The sequence below is a fragment of the Vipera berus genome (assembly GCF_964194415.1).
Source record: "Vipera berus genome assembly, chromosome: 8".
Classification (NCBI taxonomy): Eukaryota; Metazoa; Chordata; class Lepidosauria; order Squamata; family Viperidae; genus Vipera; species Vipera berus.
This window is the reverse complement of record NC_138211.1, coordinates 19375821-19400671: the sequence shown is the minus strand read 5'-3', so window position 1 is coordinate 19400671 and position 24851 is coordinate 19375821. Positions and strand designations below refer to the sequence as shown.

The 24851-nt window shown below is 41.6% G+C and overlaps 1 protein-coding gene across 1 annotated transcript in view; it reads right to left on the bottom strand.

The window, feature by feature from the left end:
- Positions 1–24851, bottom strand: part of ZMAT4 (zinc finger matrin-type 4) — a gene marked incomplete at both ends in the record, with an annotated part of 106601 nt that overhangs the window by 19022 nt on the left and 62728 nt on the right. Inside the window, one exon of the mRNA XM_081333586.1 lies at positions 20583–20823. Within this exon, the coding sequence (XP_081189712.1) occupies positions 20583–20823 (241 nt within the window). The remainder of the gene's footprint in view (positions 1–20582; positions 20824–24851) is intronic.

Genomic DNA, 24851 nt, shown 5'->3' with positions numbered 1-24851 from the left:
GAAGGGGGCAACCTATTCTCCAAAGCACCTGAAGACAGGACAAAAAGCAATGGATGGAAACTAATCAAGGAGAGAAGCAACCTAGAAGAAATTTCCTGACTGTTAGAACAATTAATCCATGGAACAACTTGCTTCCAGAAGCTGTGGATGCTCCAACTCTGGAAGGTTTTAAGAAAAGACTGGACAACCATTTGTCTGAAATGTTGTAGGGTTTCCTGCCTAAGCAAGGAGTTGAAGACCTCCAGGGTCCCTTCTAGCTCTGTAATTCTGTTTCACGGAAACTTTTGGAGTGTCAATCAGCTCACTAAAATTGGGTATTTTCCTGGAACTAAGTCTCCATGTCACTAGACTGGCAGAGCATTACAAAAATATCAGTCTGAAAGAAGAGGATATTGACAATTAAAGGCAAAACTGACACCATGAAATTGAAGGCAATGTGTTGACTACTTAGCACTATATCCATGACCAGGTTTCACAGTAGGGAGGCCAGTGGAAAAACAAGATTCAAATGAGTTTCCTAAAAAAAGGCCCTAAGTATATGAAAAGATGAACAGCCAGTCCAGCCTTAGGATGGATCTTTAAACAAAGGGATGGAATTGAAATGTCCACATTTTACTCTCCAAAATAAGAGGTGTTTTTTTTTAAAAAAAATTTAAATCAGAAAACAAGCGAAATGACATCTTTTAATAGCAGAGAGAGGCTGAAGAGTGCATGCAAGTGGAGCTGGAACATGACTGCATTCACAAAACATGCTAAATTGAATTGAAAAGGAGCTAGATAGTTCTACTTCAGCCTGTTGGGGGAATCTAGCCATTAAACTGATTATGTGTACTAGCAAAGTGACAACATAGTAAACATCTTTGTGAATAGCATATGATGTGAAAAATTACAGCTTATTAACCTAGGTTTCAATTTAGTTTATTGTGTGAACCCAACTTTTGGTCATTCCTAGATGATATCCACTTTTTGGGGAAAATATTGATTAGAGAAGGAGGAGGAGGAAGAGGAAGAGGAAGAGGAAGAAGAGGAAGAGGAAGAAGAGGAAGAGGAAGAGGAAGAAGAAGAAGAAGAAGAAGAAGAAGAAGAAGAAGAAGAAGAAGAAGAAGAAGAAGAAGAAGAAGAAGAAGAAGAAGAGAATTTTATTAAGTCAATTGATTGTATCAAGGATGTAAAACTGATACAAAAATGTAGATTGAAAGAAAACAAGCTACATAGTAGATCATCACCCCTAAAGAAGAAGAAGAAAAAGATGAAGGTTTCCATCTTTGAACCACTGGCTCACAGATGTGGTGTCTCCATTGGATGAATGCTACCCGAAGCAGAGATGCAGGAAAACCAGTTAATTCTCTCAGCCTAAACGTCTCAGTAAATGAACCATTTCAGGCCAGCGAACCATAGTACTGAATGATCAGTGCAGATGAGGGCTCACCTTGCAGTTAAGCAGGATGGGCTGATCATTTCAGAAGAGGAACAAGGAAAGGTGGGTGGGGGGGGAAGGAAGGGAATGGAGCGGAATGCAATGGTAGCAATTTTCACAGGTATTGGTGAAGCAGGCTAGACATGGGTAAATTGGCAGGATTTCCTGGAGTGCTTCCATTGCAAAAATCAATAAAGCAATCATTAGACAGGAGAATGAAAATCTAAGCCAGATAATTGTGTTTTCCATATCTTCCACAACCTGAAAGGAAAGGGAAGAACCTGGGAGGGATGAACTAGTTCTCTGAGCATCAAAGCTATCCCATCAAATTCCATGCACTGTAGAGCAAGTTTATCGCAGTATCCTATGAGTCACAAGGGTCGTCCTTTTATCTATCTTCCAAACTGAGCACCCACTTCCTGTTTGGGAACCAGTTTAACCTCATCTAAGATTATTAGAATGAGACTGAGAATGTTGGAGAGCAACCCTCCCAGTTGGGAGGAGGCCTCACGTAGGAAATTAGATTGGACTCGCTAAGTAAACACAAGAGGGCAAGTCTGGCCCCCTCTCAATGCCTTTGAGCCTTATCTAGTGTTTCCCAGGTGGGATCTGTCAGTCTAGGAAGATTCTTGAATTATTGGCAGTGAACAATAAAATAGGTATCTTGAAGTCTACATGTGTTGAGTCTGATTGTTCGCAGCTGACAGAGATAGGGTAAAGTGGCTATCATCCTATTCTGTCTGACCTCAAAATAACTCAGGAGAATGAGTTACAAGAAGCAATGGATGGAAGCAGAAGAAGCAATGGATGGAAGCAGAAGAAGCAATGGATGGAAGCAGAAGCAGCAATGGATGGAAGCAGAAGCAATGGATGGAAGCTAATCAAAGAGAGAAGCAACCTAGAACTGAGAAATTTCTCAGAACAATTAACCAGAGGAATGGCTTGCTTTCAGAAGTTGTGGGTGCCCCAACACTGAAGGCTTTCAAGAAGAGACTGGACAGCAATTTATCTGAAATGGTACCGGGTCTCCTGCTTGAGCAGACGTTTGGACTACTAGAAGACCTCCAAGGTCCCTTCCAACTCTGTTATTCTTATTCTATTCTATTCAAGACAACAAAGAAAGAGAAGGCATTGTTATAGTGTTCCCTAGAATCTGCAAGGTTTAAAAGAACCATTCTCTAGTCTACTCAAAGAACTTTGAAATTCAATGCCACTCAAGGAAACAGCAGAAGAAAGGGGAAAAGAACTGAGGCAAGCGTTAAACAGGAAGGAAAAAAAGATGCTGGTATTTAATGACGTCTATGTACTTCTTAGCCAAGGCACACTATTGCTGAGAACTTAGAAGGCGGTCCAAAGTCTTTACAGAAAAGTTGAGCCTGGGAAAGGGATTTGACAGAACAGGGGAGGCACCATAAAGGTACCTATTCTTTGGAGTGATTCATGGCATAAAGCACAGCAAAGAAAAGATGTTTTGTAGAATAACTGAATGAAACGAAGCTGGAAGAGCAAAATTCAAGGCTGCTTTGTAATGGCACTTCAAAGCTGGGAGGGGAGAGAATTCCGAATCACTGTTGAAAGCCACTAGTGCCTACCCAGGGCCATATAACCAGCAAGGCCTCTAAATTAAGCTTTATCGATGTCTCTCCCCTCCCCGCACTGCAGAAATCCAATTCTGCTCCTCTCCCCTCTCCTTCCTTCCTTCCAGAGGTAGTCGGAAAAAATGAAGGCGTTAAGCATGACTGCAGCTCTCTCTGCAATGCACCCAAAAGTTACAGAAACGGGAGAAATAAAGTTGTCAGTACTTGGAAAGGTTAGATGAGGAGAGAGAAGCAGAGAAAGTTAGGGGGAAGAGGAAAAAGGTGGCTGAATTTATAGAAAATGTTTAAATAAATAAAAACTGAGCAGATGCATCCACACAAGAAACTACATTTGATGAGGGTTTACTGGCCTTATGCAAGCTAGCCCTAATTCATTTCTAACACCAAAATCCAAATTCAAAAAGGGTATTTATTTGATTCAAGTATGTGATTTCAAGGTCACATTACTTCAATTCAAACTGCTTCAACATTTAATTCACGGGGGGGGGGGAAAGTCTCCCGAAGCATCAAAATGCTTGCAGGTACATTAATCTGAGGAAGAAAGGAACAAAAAGAGCAGGGATGTGATAAACCTTTGAGTGACTAGAGATGTTGCAAAGTTTCCACTGGATTTGCCTTTAAGGATTTCATTGCATTTTGGAAAACTCCTGTGTTTTATTTTTTTTAAAGGCAGAGATAACAGACATGTGCACAGGACAAAAAAAGAAGCTAAAGAACTCTTTTCCTGAATCCATGCAGAAAATGCCCTACTCAAATATCAAATCTTCCTTAACATCCTGCTCAAACATCAAGCCTTTCAAAACCTTTTTAAAAAGTTTTCTTTCTTTCTTTCATTCATTCATTCATTCATTCATTCGTTCATTCATTCATTCCTTTATTAGATTTCTATAGTTGCCCATCTCACTTTGGGGTGCTTACAATAAAAAAATGTCACAATTAAAATACTAAAACATTTTAAAACAACAAAAAACAATAGAAACATCTAAAATAAATAGATGTAGTAGCCAAGATACTTGGTCAGTTAGCAAACCTTGGTCAGGAAATGGGGTTCTTATCACATTCAGCACCCCAGGCTTGGGAATATAGCCAGGTATTTAGGGCATTACAAAAGGCTAATTCTAATCTCCAAAGGGAGGATGTTCCATACAGAGCAGAGAGCACTGCAGGGGAAAAAAATAAAATTCTGTCTTCTGCTTCCTGCCAATCAACACTTTTTTGGCCGATGGAACCTGCACCATGGCCATTCTGGTAGATCAGGTTGGACTGGATTTAGTAAAATAAAATGGAGATTCTATTTTCTACCAACTGTCCTCTAACTAGTTTAACATCACAATGCAAACTCTTTAAGCAGCAAGCAGAACGGGCTGTAGAGCCTCTTGTCTTTATAAAGGAGAATATTTGTAGCTCAGGGCTGAAATGAGGGGTCCTTGGTACACTCCGAGCTTGGCTGTTTTCTTGCAGACATTTCATTACCAAATTAGGCAACATCATCAGTGCACTGACAAAGTGTCTGCAGGAAAACAACCAACCTCAGAGAGCACCAAGGACCCACTCTTGTATTTATTTTAATAATTTAAATGACCTCTGTTTTAAGTACTTCTCTTTATTTGGCAAGTTAGGCTCAAAAGCTCCAGTCAAGGTCTTTTACTTCAGCAGTCTCCAACTCCCAGGCCATGGACTGGTATTGGTCCGTGGCCTGTTAGGAACTGGGCCGGGCTAGTGGCAGGCGAGCAAACGAAGCTTCATCTGCACATGCGCAGGATCTAATTTGTGCACGAAACCACCCACTTCCCCCTGCTCTAGTCTACGGAAGACAATTTTTCTTCCAAAACCAGTCCCTGGAGCCAGAAAAACTGTTGTTTTAGTTTATCTTTTTTTTTAATCCAATATTTAAATATTGCCAATATTATCATAACTCTAGGGGGTAGGCAACCTTGGCTCTTTTATGACTCAGAATCCACGAGTCATAAAAGAGCCAAGGTTGCCTACCCCTGCTTTCTAGGCAGTTCACCCACACAAGGCAAGGCACACTCCCTTCTGCCAAATTGAAGACAATAAAATTAAATCTAGAATTACATCAAATCAGAATAAAATTGGAAGTAGAAACAGAATTTACGTGGCCGCTCTAAGCACACAACAGCCTGAACAGCTTTTCTGAAGATAAGTTTGTGTGGGGCCATCTGGATTTCAGAGAAGAACACCTTGTTGTGTATCTGTGTCTATCTCCCATCCTCCACCCCAGCCAAAGAAACTCATAAAAAACCCTTTGAGCAGAATAAATAGGCCAGGCAGAATCTATTGAAAGTGATGTTTCCAAATATAATAATTATTTCTCTGAGGATTTTATTTCCAAGATTCACTTCAAAGACGACACCACCCAATCAGTTAAGCGAATTGACCAGATGCCTTCAGATCAATGAGTGGGCTTTTGTGAATGACACATAGACAGTTTTAATTGATTTGAATTAACAGTTGGAATCAACTTGAATCTAATCAGTATTTAGAATTGGATCCTAGGTGTTTCACCTCCTCTGTTATTTTATAAATGTTAGTTTCAAAAACAGATTAAGTGTGCAAGTCAACATTTTTCTCCCCACCCCCAGTTATTTTACTTTTAAAATCTTATTGTTCCATAAAGCACAAACGTAATGACATCAAAGTCATTTTTCCACATTATTCAGAGAACAGGGGATTAATTTTCAGCGAAACAGCTGCTTGCGCCCTCAATATCTCATGGTGGAAATTATGATGCAGAAAGATGGATGGGTCCTGTCAAACATAGGCATACTAAGCAGGCTTCCTTTATGGGTTTTTTTTTAAAAAAATATTTTATTAATTTTCCAATTTTACATTTGAATATTTAAAAAGCATTGTGGTGCCTGGGTTAATAAATAGTTCAATAACAAAATCTTAGTGCAAATCTCAGGTTGCAACATCGGATATTTCTTCTTTATAGGGTTTTTATCGTCACTCAATGCGCAAGCAATATAGTTAGTCCTTGACTTACAGCCATTCCTTTAGTGAGCATTCAGAGTTACAACAGCACTGAGAAAAAAGTGACTTAAGACTGTTTTCCCCACTTACGACCGTTGCAGCATTCCCACGGTCACGTGACCAAAATCTGGATGCTTGGCACATTTGTGATGGCTACAGAGTCCCAGGATTACGTGATCCCCTTTTGCAACCAGAAACAAAGCCAGTGTCCCAGAGTCATGTGACAAGCAAAGCCAATGGGGAAGCCAGATTCACTTAACAGCCATCGCACTGCCTTAACAACTGCAGTGATTCACTTAACAACTGTTGGTGAGACCGTTAAAAGTCATTGGCGCTGTTTGAATTTGTTCTGCCAGCAGCAAGATCTGACTGCTGGCCCAGTGATGGATTCTACTGCAAATCGCCTCCAGAGGAGGCAGAGCAGGAGAGGACCTGGAGCTTATGGAGCGAAGGAACTGGATGAGGCTGTCGGCAGGCCCAGAGGAAGAGAGAGAGGCTTTTGGAGGAGTTGGTGGTGGCGGCAGCAGCGTGCTCCAGGGGCAAAAAGAAGCAAGGCCTCTTTAAGGAAAAGGTGGAAGAGTCAGGATCAGAAAAAGGAAAGAAGGCGAGGTTGTCAGAATACAAGCGAATTTGAGGGCTAATCCACATGGAGCCCCATTTCCATCTGTCCTGTTTGCCATCGTTCACTCCCTAGAGACTAAAATGGACAATGTGAAATTTGAGCGGGCCCCAAACAAGGAGTGTATATCGGAGGTGGTGACCCTTTGAGAGCTGTATGCAACGAAATTTCATTTTGATGTATGCCGATTGGTGTACATTCAAAGTGACAATAAAGTTATCATCATCATCAACAACAACTGCGACGAGAAAGGTGGTAAAATGAGGCAAAACTCACTTAACAAATGTCTCACTTTGCAACATAAATTTTGGGCTCAATTGTGGTTGGAAGTCAAGGACTATCTGTGCACTGTAACTCCTTCCTCGATTACTCTTTAATGACCCTACAAGTTCTGGTTGATAAGTTTGTATTTAAGGGAAGTTGGTCAATAATCCACGTTCTCCATTTCATCCTTTTTAACTAACATCAGTATTTTAATTTTAGAAAGACTGGATTATTCCAGTCCCAACTGTATTATTCTATGTTCTAGTTCTATTTTTTTTCTTTATTGGAAATATATTTTCTAATGTGAGACTCTCCTTTAATCATTTTATTCTACAGACTGCTTCCTGAACGGTTTGTAATTTTTGAAAAGTAGAACATGAATCTTTGAATAAATAAATGTCAGGTGGACCTGACCAAGAAAAAGATACACAGGCCTAAAAGTACTTTCATCTGTTCATCGCCGTGGCGATGGATCTTCCTTCTTGCCCTCAAGGCCATCCTCTACATTTTCTATAGTAAATGAGTACAATACAATGTTGAAAGAAGGTACCTACACTTCACCTGGTATAGAGTTGACAAGATCCACTTCATGCAACCACTTCTGCTTTGGTGACATTCTCCTTGGTGGAGCAGTGGGCTAATGCCTCCTTAAGTAACACCAGCTGCCTGTAATTAGTGCAGGTTCGAGTCCCACCAGGCTCAAGTTTGACTCAGCCTTCCATCCTTCCGAGGTAGGTAAAATGAGGACCCAGATTGTTGGGGGCAATTAAGCTGACTTTGTAATAATGCCGCTTGGGGGTGTGTGTGAAAGCCCTAATAAGCAGGCATATACATAGAATGAAGGCTACTGCTAAGCTTGTAAGCCGCCCTGAGTCTTCGGAGAAGGGCGGGATATAAATGGGATTAAAATAAAATAAGAAATAAACTATGGGATATGCTGGAGGTGGCCCCAGAAATTTATTTATTTATTAAATTAAATAAATAATAAATGTATTTATTAAATTTATTAAAGCAACCTGGAATTAAGGAGAACAACCTGGAGTTAAGGAGAGACTTCCTAACAGTGAGGAACAGCTTGCCTTCAGAATTTGTAGGTGGTCCATCACTAGAGATTTTTAAGAAGAGACTAGACAGTCACTTGTCTGAAATAGTGTAGGTTCTCCTGCTTGAGTAGGGGATTGGACTAGAAGACCTCCAAGATCCTATCCTATCCTATCCTATCCTATCCTATCCTATCCTATCCTATCCTATCCTATCCTATCCTACCCTACCCTACTCTACTCTACTCGTCTATGCCCCCCATTTTGTCTAGTGGCGATTCTAGGCAACTTACAGTCAATAAAAGCAACAATACAAAACATTAAATCAGTAAAACAATAAATAGTAATTCTAAAATTGATTAAAAATTAACAAGAAACAATGAATGGAAACCAACCAAGGAGAGAAGAAACCTGCAACTAAGGAGAAATTTCCTAGTGGTGAGAACAATTAACCAGTGGAAGGACTTGCCTTCAGAAGTTGTGGGTGCTCCATCACTGGAGGTTTTTAAGAAGAGACCGGACAGCCACTGGTCCGAAATGGTATAAGGTCTCCTGCTTGAGCAGGGGGGTTGAATTAGAAGACCTCCAAGGTCCCTTCCATCTATTTTGATTGATTGAAAGATGGGAAGGAAAGGAACAAGATGCAGACAGGAAGAAGGTAAGGTTTTATCTTAGTCCCTGAAGGATGGTGCAAAACTAACCAATTCTCAGCCCTCCAGGTCACAGTTGTCTCAAACATTCTTTTTCAAGAGGCAACTGGACTGTTTTTTTAAAAAGACATTTTGCTTCTCATCTACGATGGGAAAGTCCAGTTGCCTCTTGAAAAAGCAACTTTGGGACAATCAATGCTTTGCAAAGCAGGTTCCAGGTAGTACTTTGCCCAAAGTAATCAGAAGAACCCCTTCAGAGTTTTGCATGGCCTTAGTAGACCTTAGTTCAATTTTGCTGAGTTATTGAGCACATGCTCCAATTAACTGAATTCCCTGCAAACACAATCAAAGCCAATGTTTATTGCTTAGCTGCAGCCCTTGCTGGGACCCCCTGCTTTGGCAGCATCAGCGTTGCTGAATAATGCTATTTGCAATGTAAAATATGCGAAATGCAAGTGAATAGAAGGCAATTCACACCACGCCTGTTACAGTTTGAGCCTTGATACTTTCAGCTGGAGCGAAGAAGGCATTAGCTCAACTTTCCATTTTTAAAACCTAAACGATAATGCTTGCAAAGCATCACAGCCGCCTGAAATTAAATGTTCTCATCTGGAGGGGTCTTGTCTAGGCTCTGGCTCTGAGCTGATTCAAGTCTTAATCCGAGCCTAGCTCTGTAAACAGCTTTTCAAAGTTATTAGATCATGATTAGCAGACAACAGATGTGGTCCGGGAGCCTGTGTGAGGCAGCTCTAATTCTCCCCTGAGGAGATACTTCAAACCACAAAAGCAACAAAATTGGCCTCCACAAAGCAGTTTCATTCACGTCGGGAGACAGCCTCTTATCTGCAAGTATATATAGTAATATTTCTTTAAGTCCCAGTGCTTTCTTTTCCTATAGGCTTGTATAAAAGCCCATCTGCTGATAAGCAAACCCTTGCATTTAGCCTTTAAATCCTCAGCGTATCTGCACGCATATACTGTAGGGCAGGGGTCTTCAAACTTGGCCCTTTTATGACTTGTGGACTTCAACTCCCAGAATTCCTCAGCCAGCATTCCTGCCTGAAGAATTCTGGGAGTTGAAGTCCACAAGTCATAAAAGGGCCAAGTTTGAAGACCCCTGCTGTAGGGCATTTGCCTCGTATCTTCATCACAACAAAGAATCCATCGTTCTAAGTAGATCTGTAATTGGCCTAGTGACCAGCCCTTTTTTCTTACTTCATGGGTTGGTTCTGAGAGCTTTGGAGTTGATGCTGAGAATAATTTTAAAAATCATGATTTGGCCCTTGGATTTATGCTGCAATGAAACTGTTGTCTGCTAGTGCCTTCTTCACTCCAGCTGAAAGTATCAAGGCTCAAACTGTAGCAGGGTCCCATTTGCTCTTTCAAGACTTAAGTTTCCCTCCAGCCACAGATCTATTTTTCATAAGCACATCTGTGCTTTGATTCCAAGACAGAATAAGGAATGAAGTGAAGGGCAGTAGGAGTACTAAGGACAAGCTGAGAGGCAGTTTGGTGTCATGGGTAAAGGTACCAGGTTAAAAACCAGGAGACTGTGAGTTCTACTCCTGGTTTGGGTCCTAGATGATTGTGGACTGCTAGTTGTTTTTTTTTTCCCTTTCAGCCCTAAAAAGAACACAAACTATTTCTGAAAATATTGGTAAGAAAATACAGATAGTCCTCAACTTACGAGCACAATTGACCCAGAGATTTCTGTTGCTAAGTGAGACATTAGTTAAGTGAGATTTTGCCTCATTTGATGACCTTTCTTGCTACAGCTTTTAAATGAACCCCTGCGGTTCTTAAGTTAGTAACATGGCTGTTAAATGAATCTGGCTTCCCCATTGGCTTTGCTTGTCACATGACTCTGGGATATAGCGACCGTCATAAATATGAGCCAGTTGCCAAGCGTCCGAATTTTGATCACGTGGCCATGGGGATGCTGCAATGGTCATACGTGTGAAAAATAGTCATGAATCACTTTTTTCAATGCCGTCATAACTTTGAATGGTCACTAAATGAACTGTTGTAAGTAGAGGATTTACCTGTATTGTGAAAAGTCAAGACTGACTCTAAGGTCTCTCTCTCTCTCTCATTGACTCTCACATGTGCGCACGTACACACACACACACACACACACACACACACACACACACAAAGGCTAGCTAAATTCGTAAGAGAACAGAGATGAAGTCAAGAAGGACAACAAAGCAATCTAAATCAATAAAATTTTGGGGTGAACAGGGAAGAGTCAAGGATCTACAGCGGGGGTGTCAAACTGCCGGCCCGGGGGCCAGTTGCATCATGGGGAGGCCGCACCCACCCCAGCTCCGGCAAAGTGAAAAAAGTCACGATACGTCGCAACACATCATGTGATGTGACTGTTCTGAACCAGCCTGCTACCGGTCTTGCAATAAGGCAAACCCCTGTTCAAACAGTAGAGACTGGAGAGCGTCTGAGGCTGAAAAGCGTCTGCCAAGATTTATTACTCAAACACCAGAACAAGAAACAAAAACACTGGAACTTGAATCCTCAAACGGAAGGGTTGCTTTCAGCAACCAGCCCTTCCCCAAACACTCCTTTTATTTAGAGATCAGGGCGTGGCCTCCCTGTGCCTCCTCCCGAGGAGTCCCACAGCCTTTCTCTGTTTGGTCCTGCTCGACTGCCTCCTGCGTCGGGCGTCCTTGAACAGGGCCAGCTGTGGGTCATCATCCTCCGCACTATCGGGCTCACGCAGCTGAGAAGAGGGCCCCGGCTGGGGGCTCTGCGAAGCCTCCAAGCCATCATCAGCCGGTTCGTCTTCCACACACTCCTCCTCCCCCTCATCTGAGTCATCCGAGACATCTGAGCCGGCTGCCGGACCCACAGGCTGGCCCTGAGTCACAACAGTGGCGAGTTTGACACCTGCGATCTACACAAAACATCAAATTCCGGAAGCAAATGCACAACAGTTGGCTTTTCATGACCAGGAAAGCAAGTGTGAGCGGCAAAGGGTGATTCAGAATGGTGCCAACCAGCCATTGTCTGTAACAGGCCATCCTTAGCAGTTCAGCAGATAAACGGGCAGATATGTTTGCATGCCAATACCCACAATTTTAAATCTCAAAGTGGTTTTATCCCCATTAAACCCACAGAATAGAAATGACAAGTTAAAAACTAGATAAAGGGGAATCAAGTGGCTTGTTCCACTGAAGGAGTGAAAGAAATGAGTGAAAGAAAAAAGAAGAAAAATAACACTGACACAGTGGGACATTAAAAAAGGGTTGGGATTACAATTGCACAGCCATAGATATACACAATCACAAATCTTACACAGCACATTCAGATCACACACACACACCCACACCCACACACACATTGAGGTGTTTGCACTGCTGATATTGATCATGAGATCTCTGGCTACTGGGAAAAAGAAATTATGAAGACATTGGATTGACTGGTTAGAACAGGGGTGTCAAACTCAATTTCATTGAGGGCCGCATCAGCATTGCGGTTGCCCTCAGGGGGCCGGGTGGGTGTGGCCTGGGTGGGCGTGGCCTACTGGGTGGGCGTGGCTAGAGTGCGTATGGCCTACTGGGTGGGCGTGGCCAGCTCTACATCGTTCGCATCAAGGGTGCCTATGGGGGCCTGGGCAGGAGTGGGACAGATCTGAGGGTCTCTGGCAGAAGGAGGGTCTCTGGGCCAGGGCCAAGGCAGTGGGGGCCGTTCCCTCACTGTTTCCAGGATGGCTTCGCGGGCCACATGAAACCACTTCGCGGGCCGGATCCGGGCCCCGGGCCTTGTGTTTGACATGTCTGGGTTATAAAATCTCTGAGAAAGGACTCCGAGGAGTTATTTGGGCTAAGGGAGATATTAAATGTATGTTGCTGAATCACCTGGTCACCTTCTTGTGCTTACAAAACACAAGATTTTCTTAGCTGTGAGAACGTGAGAGCGTTCTTTCCTCAATTAAAACCAAGATGGAAAGACAAGTTCTTAAAATAAGGATTTCCACTTTTTTTTTTTAATTTCTGAAATCCTTCCAAGTAGTAGAAACTGCTAAGAGGAAACTGCCCCTTTGGAGAAATATCCTGCCTATTCCCTTCATTCCTCCCTTTTTGCCCTTCTCATTCTGGCCTCATTCCCTCACTTGCTATTTAATCTTCTGGAATGCAATGTGGTTTTGACATCACAGCATTGTGATTTCTCTGACAATATCACAGACCGAAACACCCCAAGGATGGCCCTGGCAGCCAACTGAACCAGACAAAAATAAGGGTGTACAAATGAGAGGTCAGGGAGAGAAGAAGAGGAAAGGGGAAAGGATACTTTAAAAAAGAAACAAAAGCTAAGGGAAGAAAAAGGAGATGAAATAGCATCAAAGCATCCAGCAAACTGAAGATTGAGAGCAAGAAAAGTGTGGCGGTTTTTTTTTAATGGAAGATTGAATATTGGAAACAAGGAACAGGCAGAAATAATTGATGCAAATATTTGGCAGAGAAAAAGGTTGGTTGGGCGAACTGCCTGTAGGAGAAGGACAGGCAGAGACAGGTGGCAGAGTCAAGAGAGGAATCAGCCTGGAGTTGTTAACATTCTCAGAAAGGATTCTAAGTCCAACCCCTCTTGAATTACATTAACTCTTACCTAATGCCAATTTGAGGGACGCGGTGGCTCAGTGGGTTAAGATGCTGAGCTTGTCGATCAGAAAGTCGGCAGTTTGGCGGGTCGAATCCCGAGTGCCGTGTAACAGAGTGAGTGCCTGTTACTCGTCCCAGCTTCTGCCAACCTAGCAGTTCGAAAGCACGTAAAAATGCAAGCAGAAAAATAGGGACCACTCCAGTGGGAAGGTAACAGCATTCCGTGCGTCTTTGGCATCTAGTCATGTTGGCCACATGACCACGGAGACGTCCTCGGACAAGCGCTGGCTCTTCGGCTTTAAAATGGAGATGAGCACCGACCCCTAGAGTCGGAAATGACTAGCACGCATGTGCGGGGGAACCTTTACCTTTTAATGCCAATTTAATGCTAACCTTTACTTGACTAAATTTTCTGTATAGGCATCAGCAATAAATCGCCTTATCTGAAATTTAATGTGTGGTCCTGATTCTTCGTACCTGACTTGTGGATCTCTTACTCTCCCAACCACAGGCAAGGCCCCTTTTACACCAGGATCCAAACCTTGGGGGCAAGATGGCAACTCTATTGCTGGTGACAATCTGCAAATAGGAAAGAGACTATCCCTAATCCATTAGGGATTTCCGTAAGAAGAAAGATGTTCAAATTTTGAAGGTTTTTTTTTTTAACCTCTTCTATTTTATTATATTCTTATTTTATCCAATGTCAGGGTTGTTGTTTTTTTTTACTATTTTACTACATTTCATTCAATTCTTTTCACCAGTTTTTAATTTTTACTACCTTTATTACCTTATGTCTTTGTTCCATTTGGCCCTTGTTTCTGAGGAGTTTTAAACGATTATTTTAACTAATTTAATTATGGTTATTCACTGTAACTAAATGCTTTGAAATTTGATTTGCAATTTTGAGAGCAGGTTAGAGGAACGTTGGCAACATGGATGCCATTTTAGTCACAGCCCCTCATGAAGAAGGAGGAAAATCAGTCAACTTGTACCCCAACACACCATTAAGTCCCTAATGGTCTTTTGTTTTATGTTTTGTTTTTTTTTCTGAGCAAGTAGACAGATTGCAAAGAAACTCACTGCCAGACACTTAAAAGGATCACAAATCTGAGGGTCTACACCAGCTAACTTTTTAAAAAAAAAATGCCTATCTTTCTTCCATATTCTTTGGAAGAAAGAATAATCACAATTGAATTTGTTTGCTGCCTTACTCTCCACAATTGGGTGACTCATAATAATAAGAAATTATAATAAAACCAATAAAACATGAAAAACAAATAACAAAGATGGCAAGGGCAATGATGTCTCTACTAAACAAGAAAAATGTAGATGACATTTGGATGATGACGACAACAACAACAACAACAGATTAACAGTGTTGGAAGGGACCTTGGAAGTCTTCTAATCCAACGACTTGCTCACGCAGAAGACCCTATACCATTTCAGAGTAATGGCTGTCCCAATATCTTCTTTAAAACCTCCAGTGAGAAGGGGTTGACCCACAACTTGTGGAGGCAGGTCGTTCCACTGATTAATTGTTCTCACTGTCAGGAAATTTCTCCTTAGTTCTAGGTGGCTTCCTTGATTAGTTTCCACCCTTTTCTCCTTCTCCTGCCTTCAGGTGCTTTGGAGCATACGTTGACACCCCCTCTTCTCTGTGGCAGCCCCTCAAATATTGGAACACTGCCATCATGCCTCTCCTGGTCCTTCTATTCAGAAAAAAACCTCATTCCAGAAGCCAGTTGCTACTACTATGCACTATTCATAACATCATTGAGCCCTTTTGATGAGAATAATGGCAATCAGCAGCAGAGAGCATTTTTCAAAAGTTCTTAACCAACTAAGAGTTTTGTTTTCCATTCCATTCCATTCCCATTCACCTAGAAATCAGTCCCCAGACCACCAGAGATCATTCGGTTCCACATCTGACTATGTAAATGGACTCAAAGTCGGTCTGGACCATTAATCCTTTGACCCAACATTCATTTATTTAATAAGGAAATGCACTTTTTCATGATCAGATACTGCCGCGGGCTTGTCAGTTCCCTCCAAGGCTCGGCCACATATCTTATCACTCCTCCCAACCTGCTTCTCTCTTACCAGCTTCAAAATCCAGACACGCCAGTTTTGTTAGTTGCCATGTAAAAGTGCCAAAATATTTCTGCAGTCACACATAAACACCCCCAGCGAACCGTACTTTTATTACCCACTCGCTTTTCATGGATTTGAAAACCTCAACATTTAAATGTCAAAGCAAACAAATCCTTTACACAACGTTATTGCCTGTCGACACAGAGCCAAAAGGCTGAAGGGGCCACATACTTATTGGACATTGCTGCAAATAACAGAGAATGTTTGCAATAGCAGCTTTATGTAAATCCCATTTCAGAGAAGTTCCATTGGCCTATTCTCTATTCTAGAGTTTAAGATGGATGAATGGATGGATAACCCCGATAGCTTCTCTAAAACAAGGAGATTGTGTATAAATCTCTAAGACAAATAGATTTTAAAAATATGGATATTCATCTGTTGTTTATAGAGAGATTGTTCTGAAAACTAAGATTTTTATTCTACTACCGTAGGTAAATATGAGACAAAAGTAACAAATCAGGAAAAGAAAAGTTAGGATCATTATCAGTTCATGTTCCATTCAAGTTGTTTAACATGAAGTTTTATTCATCACTGCACTTCCTTGGATCAGATCTGTACCCTGTTCAGTACAGGTAGTCCTCAACATACGACATCAATTGGGACCCAAATTTCCATTGCTAAGCAAGGTGGTTGTTAAGTGAGCAATGCCCGATTTTACCATCTTTTCTCCCATGGTTTTAAAATGAATCGCTACTCTTAAGTGAATCACATGGTTGTTAAGTGAATCTGGCTTCCCCCATTCACTTTGCTTGTCAGAGGCTGCCTGGAAAAATTGCAAATGGCCATCAGACGGCTATGGCACACTGCATCCGGTCAGTTGCCAAATGCCCAAATTTGGATTATGTGACTGTGAGGATGCTGTTAGCCTGCTCATGTCGCTTTTTTTTTCAGTGCCACTGTTAACTTTGAACACTCACTAAATGAATGGTTGTTAAGTCGAGGACTAGCTGTATTAACTTCTCTCAATGTCCTCAACCTCCAGCAGTCCCAAACATCTGGATCAATTAATTTAATTAATTTAATAATTTAATTTGTATACCGCCCTTCTCCCGAAGGACTCAGGGCGGTGAACAGGGCAGTACATAATAAAAAACAGGATACAAAAATTAAAAAGTAATTAAACAACAATGCCCGTAATAAACTAATACATATTAAAAGTTAAAACCGATTATAAAACCCAACCCCAACCCATCAGACCAGGCCAGCTTGTTCAAAAAGAAAGGTTTTGAGATCACGCCGGAAGGAGCGAAGGTCGGGGGCCATCCGGAGCTCAGCCGGCAAGCGGTTCCAAAGGTCTGGCGCGCCCACAGAGAACGCCCTCCCCCTGGGGACCACCAATCGACATTCTCTGATCGGAGGCACCCTGAGGAGGCCTACTCTGTGGGAGTGCACTGGACGGAGGGAAGTTGACGCTGGCCGCAGGTGTTGCCGTAGGTAATCCGGACCCATGCCACAGCTAGAGAAACCAAAGCTGGAGATTAGTCTACCCCTCAGCTTTTAGAACACAGAATAAGAGAGTGGGAAAGGGACCTTGGAGGTCTTCTAGTCCAGACTCCTGCTTGAGCGGGAGACCCTGTACCATTCCAGGCAAGTGGCTGTCCAAACTCTTGAAAAGCTCCATGCGATGGGGCACCCACAGCTTCAGAAGGGATGGCAATCCACTGGTTAATTGTTCTCACCATTAGGAAATTTCTCCATAGTCCTAGTCCTTAGTCTTCTTAAAAACTTCCAGTGTTGGAGCATTCACAACTTCTGGAGGCTCCACTGGTTAATTGTCCTCACTGTCAGGAAGTTTCTCCTTAATTCCAGGTTGCTTCTCTCCTTGATTAGCTTCCATCTGTTACTTCTGGTTCTGCCTTGTGTTGCTTTGGAAAATAGATTGACCCCTCTTCTTTGTGGCAGCCGCACAAATATTAAAGGTAAAGGTAAAGGTTCCCCCGCACACGCATGCTGGTTGTTTCCAAATCTAGGGGCCGGTGCTCATCTCCGCTTGTCCGAGGATGTCTCCGTGGTCATGTGGCCGGCATGACTAGATGCCAAAGGCGCACGGAACGCTGTTACCTTCCCACCGTAGTGGTCCCTATTTTTCTCCTTGCATTTGTACGTGCTTTCGAACTGCTAGGTTGGCAGAAGCTGGAACGAGTAACAGGCGCTCACTCTGCTACGCGGCACTCGGGATTTGACCCGCCAAACTGCTGACCTTCTGATCGACAAGCTCAGTGTCCTAACCCACTGAGAACACTGCTATTATGTCTCCCTTGGTCCTTCTTTTCACTAGATGAGACATACGCAAATGTTTCTGCAAACGTTCTTCATGGGTTATAGCCTCTTTTTTTAAATATTTTTTTTAATAAGCCATCTCTTCCCAGGTTCTCCTAAGAATGCTTAATTTGAAGCTGGAATCATTTGAGAGTCTTGTGAAGGTTCTCCCCCGTAACTGTGGTCTTTCTATTTTAACCACGGGAAATTCTACCAGCCTAAAGGCCATTGTCATAGGTGGGTGTTTTTTTTTTAATAAAAGGGCACTGATGAATCCAGCTCAAATACAAGTACCTTAGTTTTACCAGAAGCTGTTCATAAAACAGAATTCCACCACAAGATAGGAGGCTCCAAAAATAAAGAAAAACATCTATAATATTGCCGCGAGAGGTTCTACAGCTAAATTTGCTGCTCAGCTTTAAAATAAGGAGAATTCTTTCATCTGAGGGATTTTAATATCATCAGTAAAAGACTTGTGATCTGAGCATAATCTTAAGGGAAGGATACCCTTCATTAAAGATGAACTTTTTAGCTTTTGGTATATCTAGAAGCGCAATCTATATTGTGTAGAATTGGGAAATGAGGGTATTTAAAAAAGAACTGGGATTTTCTTTTAAAAAAAAATCCTTCACATTTAATGTTGCCCCAGGAAAGCTTTCTATTTTCAACCCTTTTTGTGAAATCATAAATGGATAAAATGTTCCACGGTTGATGGGCTATCCGCTAATAGTCCTTGACTGCAGGAAGTTGAAGGTATTATTTAGGAAGAAGGGGGAAAAAAGGAGATGAAAAACAAGTGTTCACTGTGAACTTTCAACCTCTTTTGAAGACGCTTCCCCTCCCCACCCCATATCCTGGAGGAATAGGTGTGATGTTCCGATTTTGCTTAATTAACCAAAATTTGGTTAGTTTGTTTTTGCAAGAGGCAGAAAAAGTGATGGTGGGCTGCTTTAAACATTCATTCACATATGCCTCTTTTTATCACTAAAATAACTGCTGGAATGTCACGCTCCATCATAAACTGCAAGGTTCTTCCTCCCTTGAGAGAGAAAAGTGCAATCCGAAGCAATATTGTTTCCATTAAGGTGAAAGAACAGAAATGAAAATGGCAATGAACAATTTAGCCAAACTCTAGTCTGAATAGAGCTATTTTAGAAATTTTGAGTTTAGGCCGAATCAGGCCAACAAAGGGTCATCCTTGGCATAGGGGACACCAGCCATCGCAGGTACTGTAGTCCTCAAGTTCCCTTCGTCCAGTGCGCTCCCACAGGGAGGGTCTTCTCAGGGTGCCACCGGTAAGAGATTGCCGGCGGGTAACACCCAGGGATAGGGCTTTCTCAGTGGGGGCACCTGCCCTTTGGAACCAGCTGCCAGTGAAGCTGAGGACTGCCCCCGACCTCCGTTCATTCCACCGGGACCTGAAGACTTGGCTCTTCGAACTCTCTGGCCCAGGCTGAGGATTAATTTATTTTAATTGGGGTTTTATTTAAGCAGGGACACATATAATTTTTTTAAAATTTGTTTTTAACTTTTGTATTTTGGTTTTTTAATCACCCTGTAAACCGCCCTGAGTCCTTCGGGAAAGGGCGGTATATAAATGTAATAAAAATAAAATAAATAAATAAACTTACAAATGTTTGTTTAGCGACCATTCAGAGTTACAATGGTATTGAAAAAGTGACTTATGACCGTTGTTCATACTTACGACCATTGCAGCATTCCCCAGGGTCACGTGATCAAAATTCTGACACTTGCCAACTGGTTCATATTTATGAGGGTTGCAGTGTCCCGGGATCATGTGATCCCCTTTTGGGAATCTTCCGATAAACAAAGTCAACGGGGAAGCCGGATTCTCTTAACAACCGTGTTATTAATTTCACAACTGCAGGGATTCACTTAACAACTGTGGCAAGAAAGGTTGCAAAAGGGGGCAAAACTCACTTAACAAGTGTCTCACTTAGCCACAGAAATTTTGGGCTCAGTTATGTTTGTAAGGCAAGGGCTACCTGTATTGTGAGAAAAGCAGTCTTATCTCAAGTCCTCATAATTGAATGCACATCCTTATTAAGACAACACTCCTCATTACAAAGGCCAGCTCAAAGAGGACAGAATATCTTGATCAGATTGGACATACCCTTAAGGTATCTACTATGAAGCTTGTTTTCTTTCACTCTACGGTTTTGTATCAGTTTTACATCCTTGATACAATCAATTGACTTAAGTCTTCTTCTTCTTCTTCTTCTTCTTCTTCTTCTTCTTCTTCTTCTTCTTCTTCTTCTTCTTCTTCTTCCTCTTCTTCCTCTTCTTCTTCTTCTTCTTCTTCTTCTTCTTCTTCTTCTTCCTTTTCTTCTTCTTCTTCTTCTTCTTCTTCTTCTTCTTCTTCTTCTTCTTCTTCTTCTTCCTTTTCTTCTTCTTCTTCTTCTTCTTCTTCTTCTTCTTCTTCTTCTTCTTCTTCTTCTTCTTTTTCTTCCTTTTCTTCATCATCTTCTTCTTCTTCCTCCTCCTCCTCTAATCAATATTTTCCCCCAAAATTGGATATCATCTAGGAATGACCGAAAGTTGGGTTCACACAACTTTCCTATCGATATTCTTCTTCTTTTTTCCTGTTCCTTCTCCTCCTTCTTCAATTTTACCTTTGATACAATTTGATTTTACTTCACTTTTATATTACCTTCTATATCTTATTCTATTTTATCTCACTTCATTGTATCTTATCTCAGTTTATTGCATTTTACTGTGGCTGGTGCTCATGTCTGAGATGGCCAATTGACTACTCCATAAAGTACGTCATATTGTATTTTGATCAGGTCACTCAACAGGCCTGGTGATAACCCACTGTTAACTCAAGGAGTCACCTCAATGGCTTCTCAGGGTCACCAATTTGTGCCTGGTTTTAATTTTTTGATGGGTGCCCACCCAAAGAATACAATCACTTTCATTTACCCAAAGACTTTTGAAGATGATTATTTTAGAAGACTAAAATCTCTTACCTCTTACCTCGCCTAGGTCCAATGTCTTTCCTAGCTGCTCTAGTAGATCAGCCCTGGCTGCGTTCTTTTTGTGCTTTTTTCCATCATAGTGTTGCTGTGCCATCATTGGGTTGTTAAACCAAGCTGCACACAGCTGGCAATACCTGTCAGAATCTCTTCTCTGATGGGGTGGAGACACTGCTGGAGAGCTCTCCACATGTGGCTCCTTAAGAGAACTCAGGTTTGTTTCTGCAAAAGAAAGCAAGTAGAAATGGAGTCACCCAGGTTCCTATCTCATCATTGAGAAACAAGGCTTCCAATAAACAACTAATCGTCATATTTTGGTCACCATGATAGAAAGGATTCTAGAAAGATTGGAGAGAAGAGCAACAAAAATAACTAGGGGACTGGAGTTTAAAACATACAAAGAACGGTTGCAGGAATTGGGTTTAATGAACAGAAGGACTAGGGGTGAGATGATAGCAGTGTTCCAATATCTGAAGGGTTGCCACAAAGAAGAGGAGGTCAAACTATTCTCCAAAGCATCTGAAGGCAGGACAAGAAGCAACGGAGCAAAACTAATCAAGGAGAGATCCAACTTAGAACTGAGGAGAAATTTCCTGACAGTGAGAACACTCAATCAGTGGAACAACTTGCCTCCAGAAGTTATGGGTGCTCCAACACTGGACAATCATTTATCTGAAATGCTATAGGGTTTCCTGCTTGAGCAGTGGGTTGGACTAGAAGACCTCCAAGGTCCCTTTCAACTCTGTTATTCTATTATATGAACTGGATAGCCAGTGAGTATTCTTCTTTCTGCAGTTGTAAAGGAGATATTTAATATGAGAGAATGTAATTAGTTCAATCAAGAACTAATTGGGATGCATATTGGAATACTGGCCATCTAAAGGATCCTAGAGATTTGATTTCTGGAGACACTTCAAGATGTAAATAACCAGAGTTGTCTAAAGGCCATTCACGTTCCATCATAAGGCATATAAATGTCTAGAAATTAACATGGATAGTTTAAACCTGACCTGGGCCCAGAAATGCAACAGGAAGAGGATTCTGCTTTCATATTTATCAGACAAAATGGAAGGTCAGCATCTAGTTACTTAAGGTCTCAAAACCCTGGAGACTTCATGTTGTTATTTGACCTCAAGGACCAAAACTGCATTTACCTAACTCAATTGGTCTGGAATCAGGTAGCACCAAAACCGAAATCAATAAATCAATACATAATATACCCTCTGTCAAGCACAGGAAATCAGGAAGTCCAGGCAGTTCAAATGAATATTCCACCAGAATCTGAACTATTAACGGTCAAAGCAAATTGGCGATAGATAAGAATTCAAGGTGGGCTGGACTTAGATCCCTTGTGGGAACAAAGGGACTTTGATTGTGCAGTTGACCCTTCCAGGTTCAGCCTGGTCTACTCCTACATCCTCAGTTGAGCACAAAGCCCCAAGTAAATACAAAACAGTAAACGATGAACTAGACTGAGCAGCGTGGTGGCGAGAGGTGGAGCTCTCGCCTCACAATCAGGAGGCTATGAGTTCGATCCTAGGTAGTGGCAGATATTTCTCTCTATGGGAGCAAAAAGGAAATATCTGCTGTGAGCTCCCTGTAGGCATCAGGAAGGGCATTCAGCCAGTAAATGCTCAGCTCTATGCAGTCATCCTGACTCCACCCTGAAAGAAGGGATTACTGGGTCATTAAAAGAAAAAAAAAAGATGAACTAGACTAAATCAGTTCAACAGCTCATCTAATCCTACCACCCATTTTCCCTGTTTGCTAAAATAGCTCCTTGGAAAGCCTAGAGGTCAGCCATTAGCTTGATGGCATCCTCCAGCATATGTTTCTCAACAATTAATAGCCTAGGCCAGGGGTAGCTCTTGGCTCTTTTATGACTTGTGGACTTCAACTCCCAGAATTCCTGAGTCAGCATTCTGGGAGTTGAAGTCCACGAGTCATAAAAGAGCCAAGGTTGCCTACCCCTGGTCTAGGCCAGTGTTTCTCGCCCTTGGCACCTTTAAGATATCTGGACTTCATCTATCCGGAAAATAAATAGTTGATTTCATAAACCATGTTTAAGCTAACAATGAATAAGCATGTCTCATATATATATATATATATATATATATATATATATATATATATATATATATATATATATATATATATATATATATGGATCTTTGGTCATTCGGGTTTTTCCCCACGTAGAATTGAAGGTGTAAAAGCAACGTTTTGACGGAATCCCATCCGTCATCCTCAGGCTGGTAGCTTCAGCTTCCTTCTTCTGGAAGCTGAAGCCACCAGCCTGAGGATGACGGATGGGATTCCGTCGAAACGTTGCTTTTACACCTTCAATTCTACGTGGGAAAAAACCCGAATGTCCAAATATATATACATATATTTCCTGTTTGCTAACAAAGAATTAAAGGGAGACTGATATGCATTTAAAACTTATTTGTTTTCATCAGTCAGCCATACCCTTCTGAGATACACACACACACACACACACACACACACACACACACACACACACACACATATATATATATATATATATATATATATATATATATATATATATATATATATATATATATATATATATATATAAATTTTAGATTGCTAATAAAGAATTAAAGGTATATATATATACCAAGATGGAGGGTTTTTTTTTCTTTATTAGACTACACCTCCATCAAGTCATGAAACGTGTAGATTTGGGTAATGGATAATGTCACAGTGTGACATGGATTTAGATTCTTAAAAATATATTTAAAAATCTGTTCTCATGTGTCATCATTCTAAAATATGGTTGGTATATACACCACATCCTCAAATGATTAACATACTTTCCCCAATAAATCTTAACACTTCTCTGGTGTGATTCTGTATGTGAGGTTCTACAGGGAGGGTTTTTAAATGAAAAATTCACTATTTTTTCTTCATACAGGGACATCTTTATGCAACACAAATTTCAACATCATTCATTCGCAGGTACCGTTCTCAGTCAATGTCTGGCTAAAAAGGCATAAGGTAAAGGTTCCCCCGCACACGCGTGCTAGTCGTTTCCGACTCTAGGGGCCGGTGCTCATCTCCGTTTCAAAGCCGAAGAGCCAGCACTTGTCCGAGGACGTCTCCATGGTCATGACTAGATGCCAAAGGCGCACAGAACGCTGTTACCTTCCCACCGTAGTGGTCCCTATTTTTCTACTTGCATTTTTACGTGCTTTCGAACTGCTAGGTTATCCTGTCTAAGAAGAAAGAGGTGTACGGGAACAATCAGACTTGCAAAATTCTCTTATTATAGCCAATTGTGACATGAGTAGTTTCAGGCTACCTGTGGAGTTGAGTCTCTAGTCTGCTCTACTCAGTGGGGCTGACATCTGTAGACTTTGTTCAGTGTTGTCATTTGCATAATGGAGTTTGTTTTGGCAACTCTATTTCCATAGAAACCTGTGATAAATTCCTTTTAAATTCTGACAATCTAGGTTAGTGGTGGGCAGTCACACTGCCTGCACATTTTCCTATCTTCTGCTGGAAAATGCACCAACCATATAAACAAAGCACTGGCTTGACATAATTTATAAAGCAGAAAAATCCCATCAGCCTACAAAACAAAAGGACAAAATAGAATAGCAAAACTGGGCTCCATCCATTGCTCTCCTTCCAGTTTCCTTCAAAGGCTGTTTCCCCTGATTAAAACTCACCTCCTTTCCCTTCCCATCCAAAGGCTGACCACTTGACCATCTACTTTATCATCTTGCATCCAACTCTGGTCAACCAGATGCCTCAAGAAAACCCCAGACAGGGCGTGAAAGTATTCTTACTTTTTCAAAAAAAAAAAAAAAAAGCACGAACGGTTACTTCTGAATTGCTAAGAGTGCCCCAAAACTTTCAAGGCTGACATCAAGAAGAAACCTACTGAAATCGAATTCACTTTTCAAGCCACATTCTAACTGCTCCTACTAATCCTTGACTTATGGCCACAATTGGGAGCAGAACTTGCATTGCTAAGCAAGGCAGTTGTTAAGTGGATCATATGCGATTTTATGACATCTTTGGCCACGGTCATTAAGCAAATCATTGCAGTTGTTAAGTGAATCCTATGGCTTTCCCCATTGCTTGTCAGAAGCTGGCTGGGAAAGTCACAAATGGCAGTGACATGACCCTGGGATGCTGCAGCCATCGTAAATACATGCCCGTTGCCAAGCACCCAAATTCTGATCACATCATCACAGGGATGCTGCAATGGCTGCAAG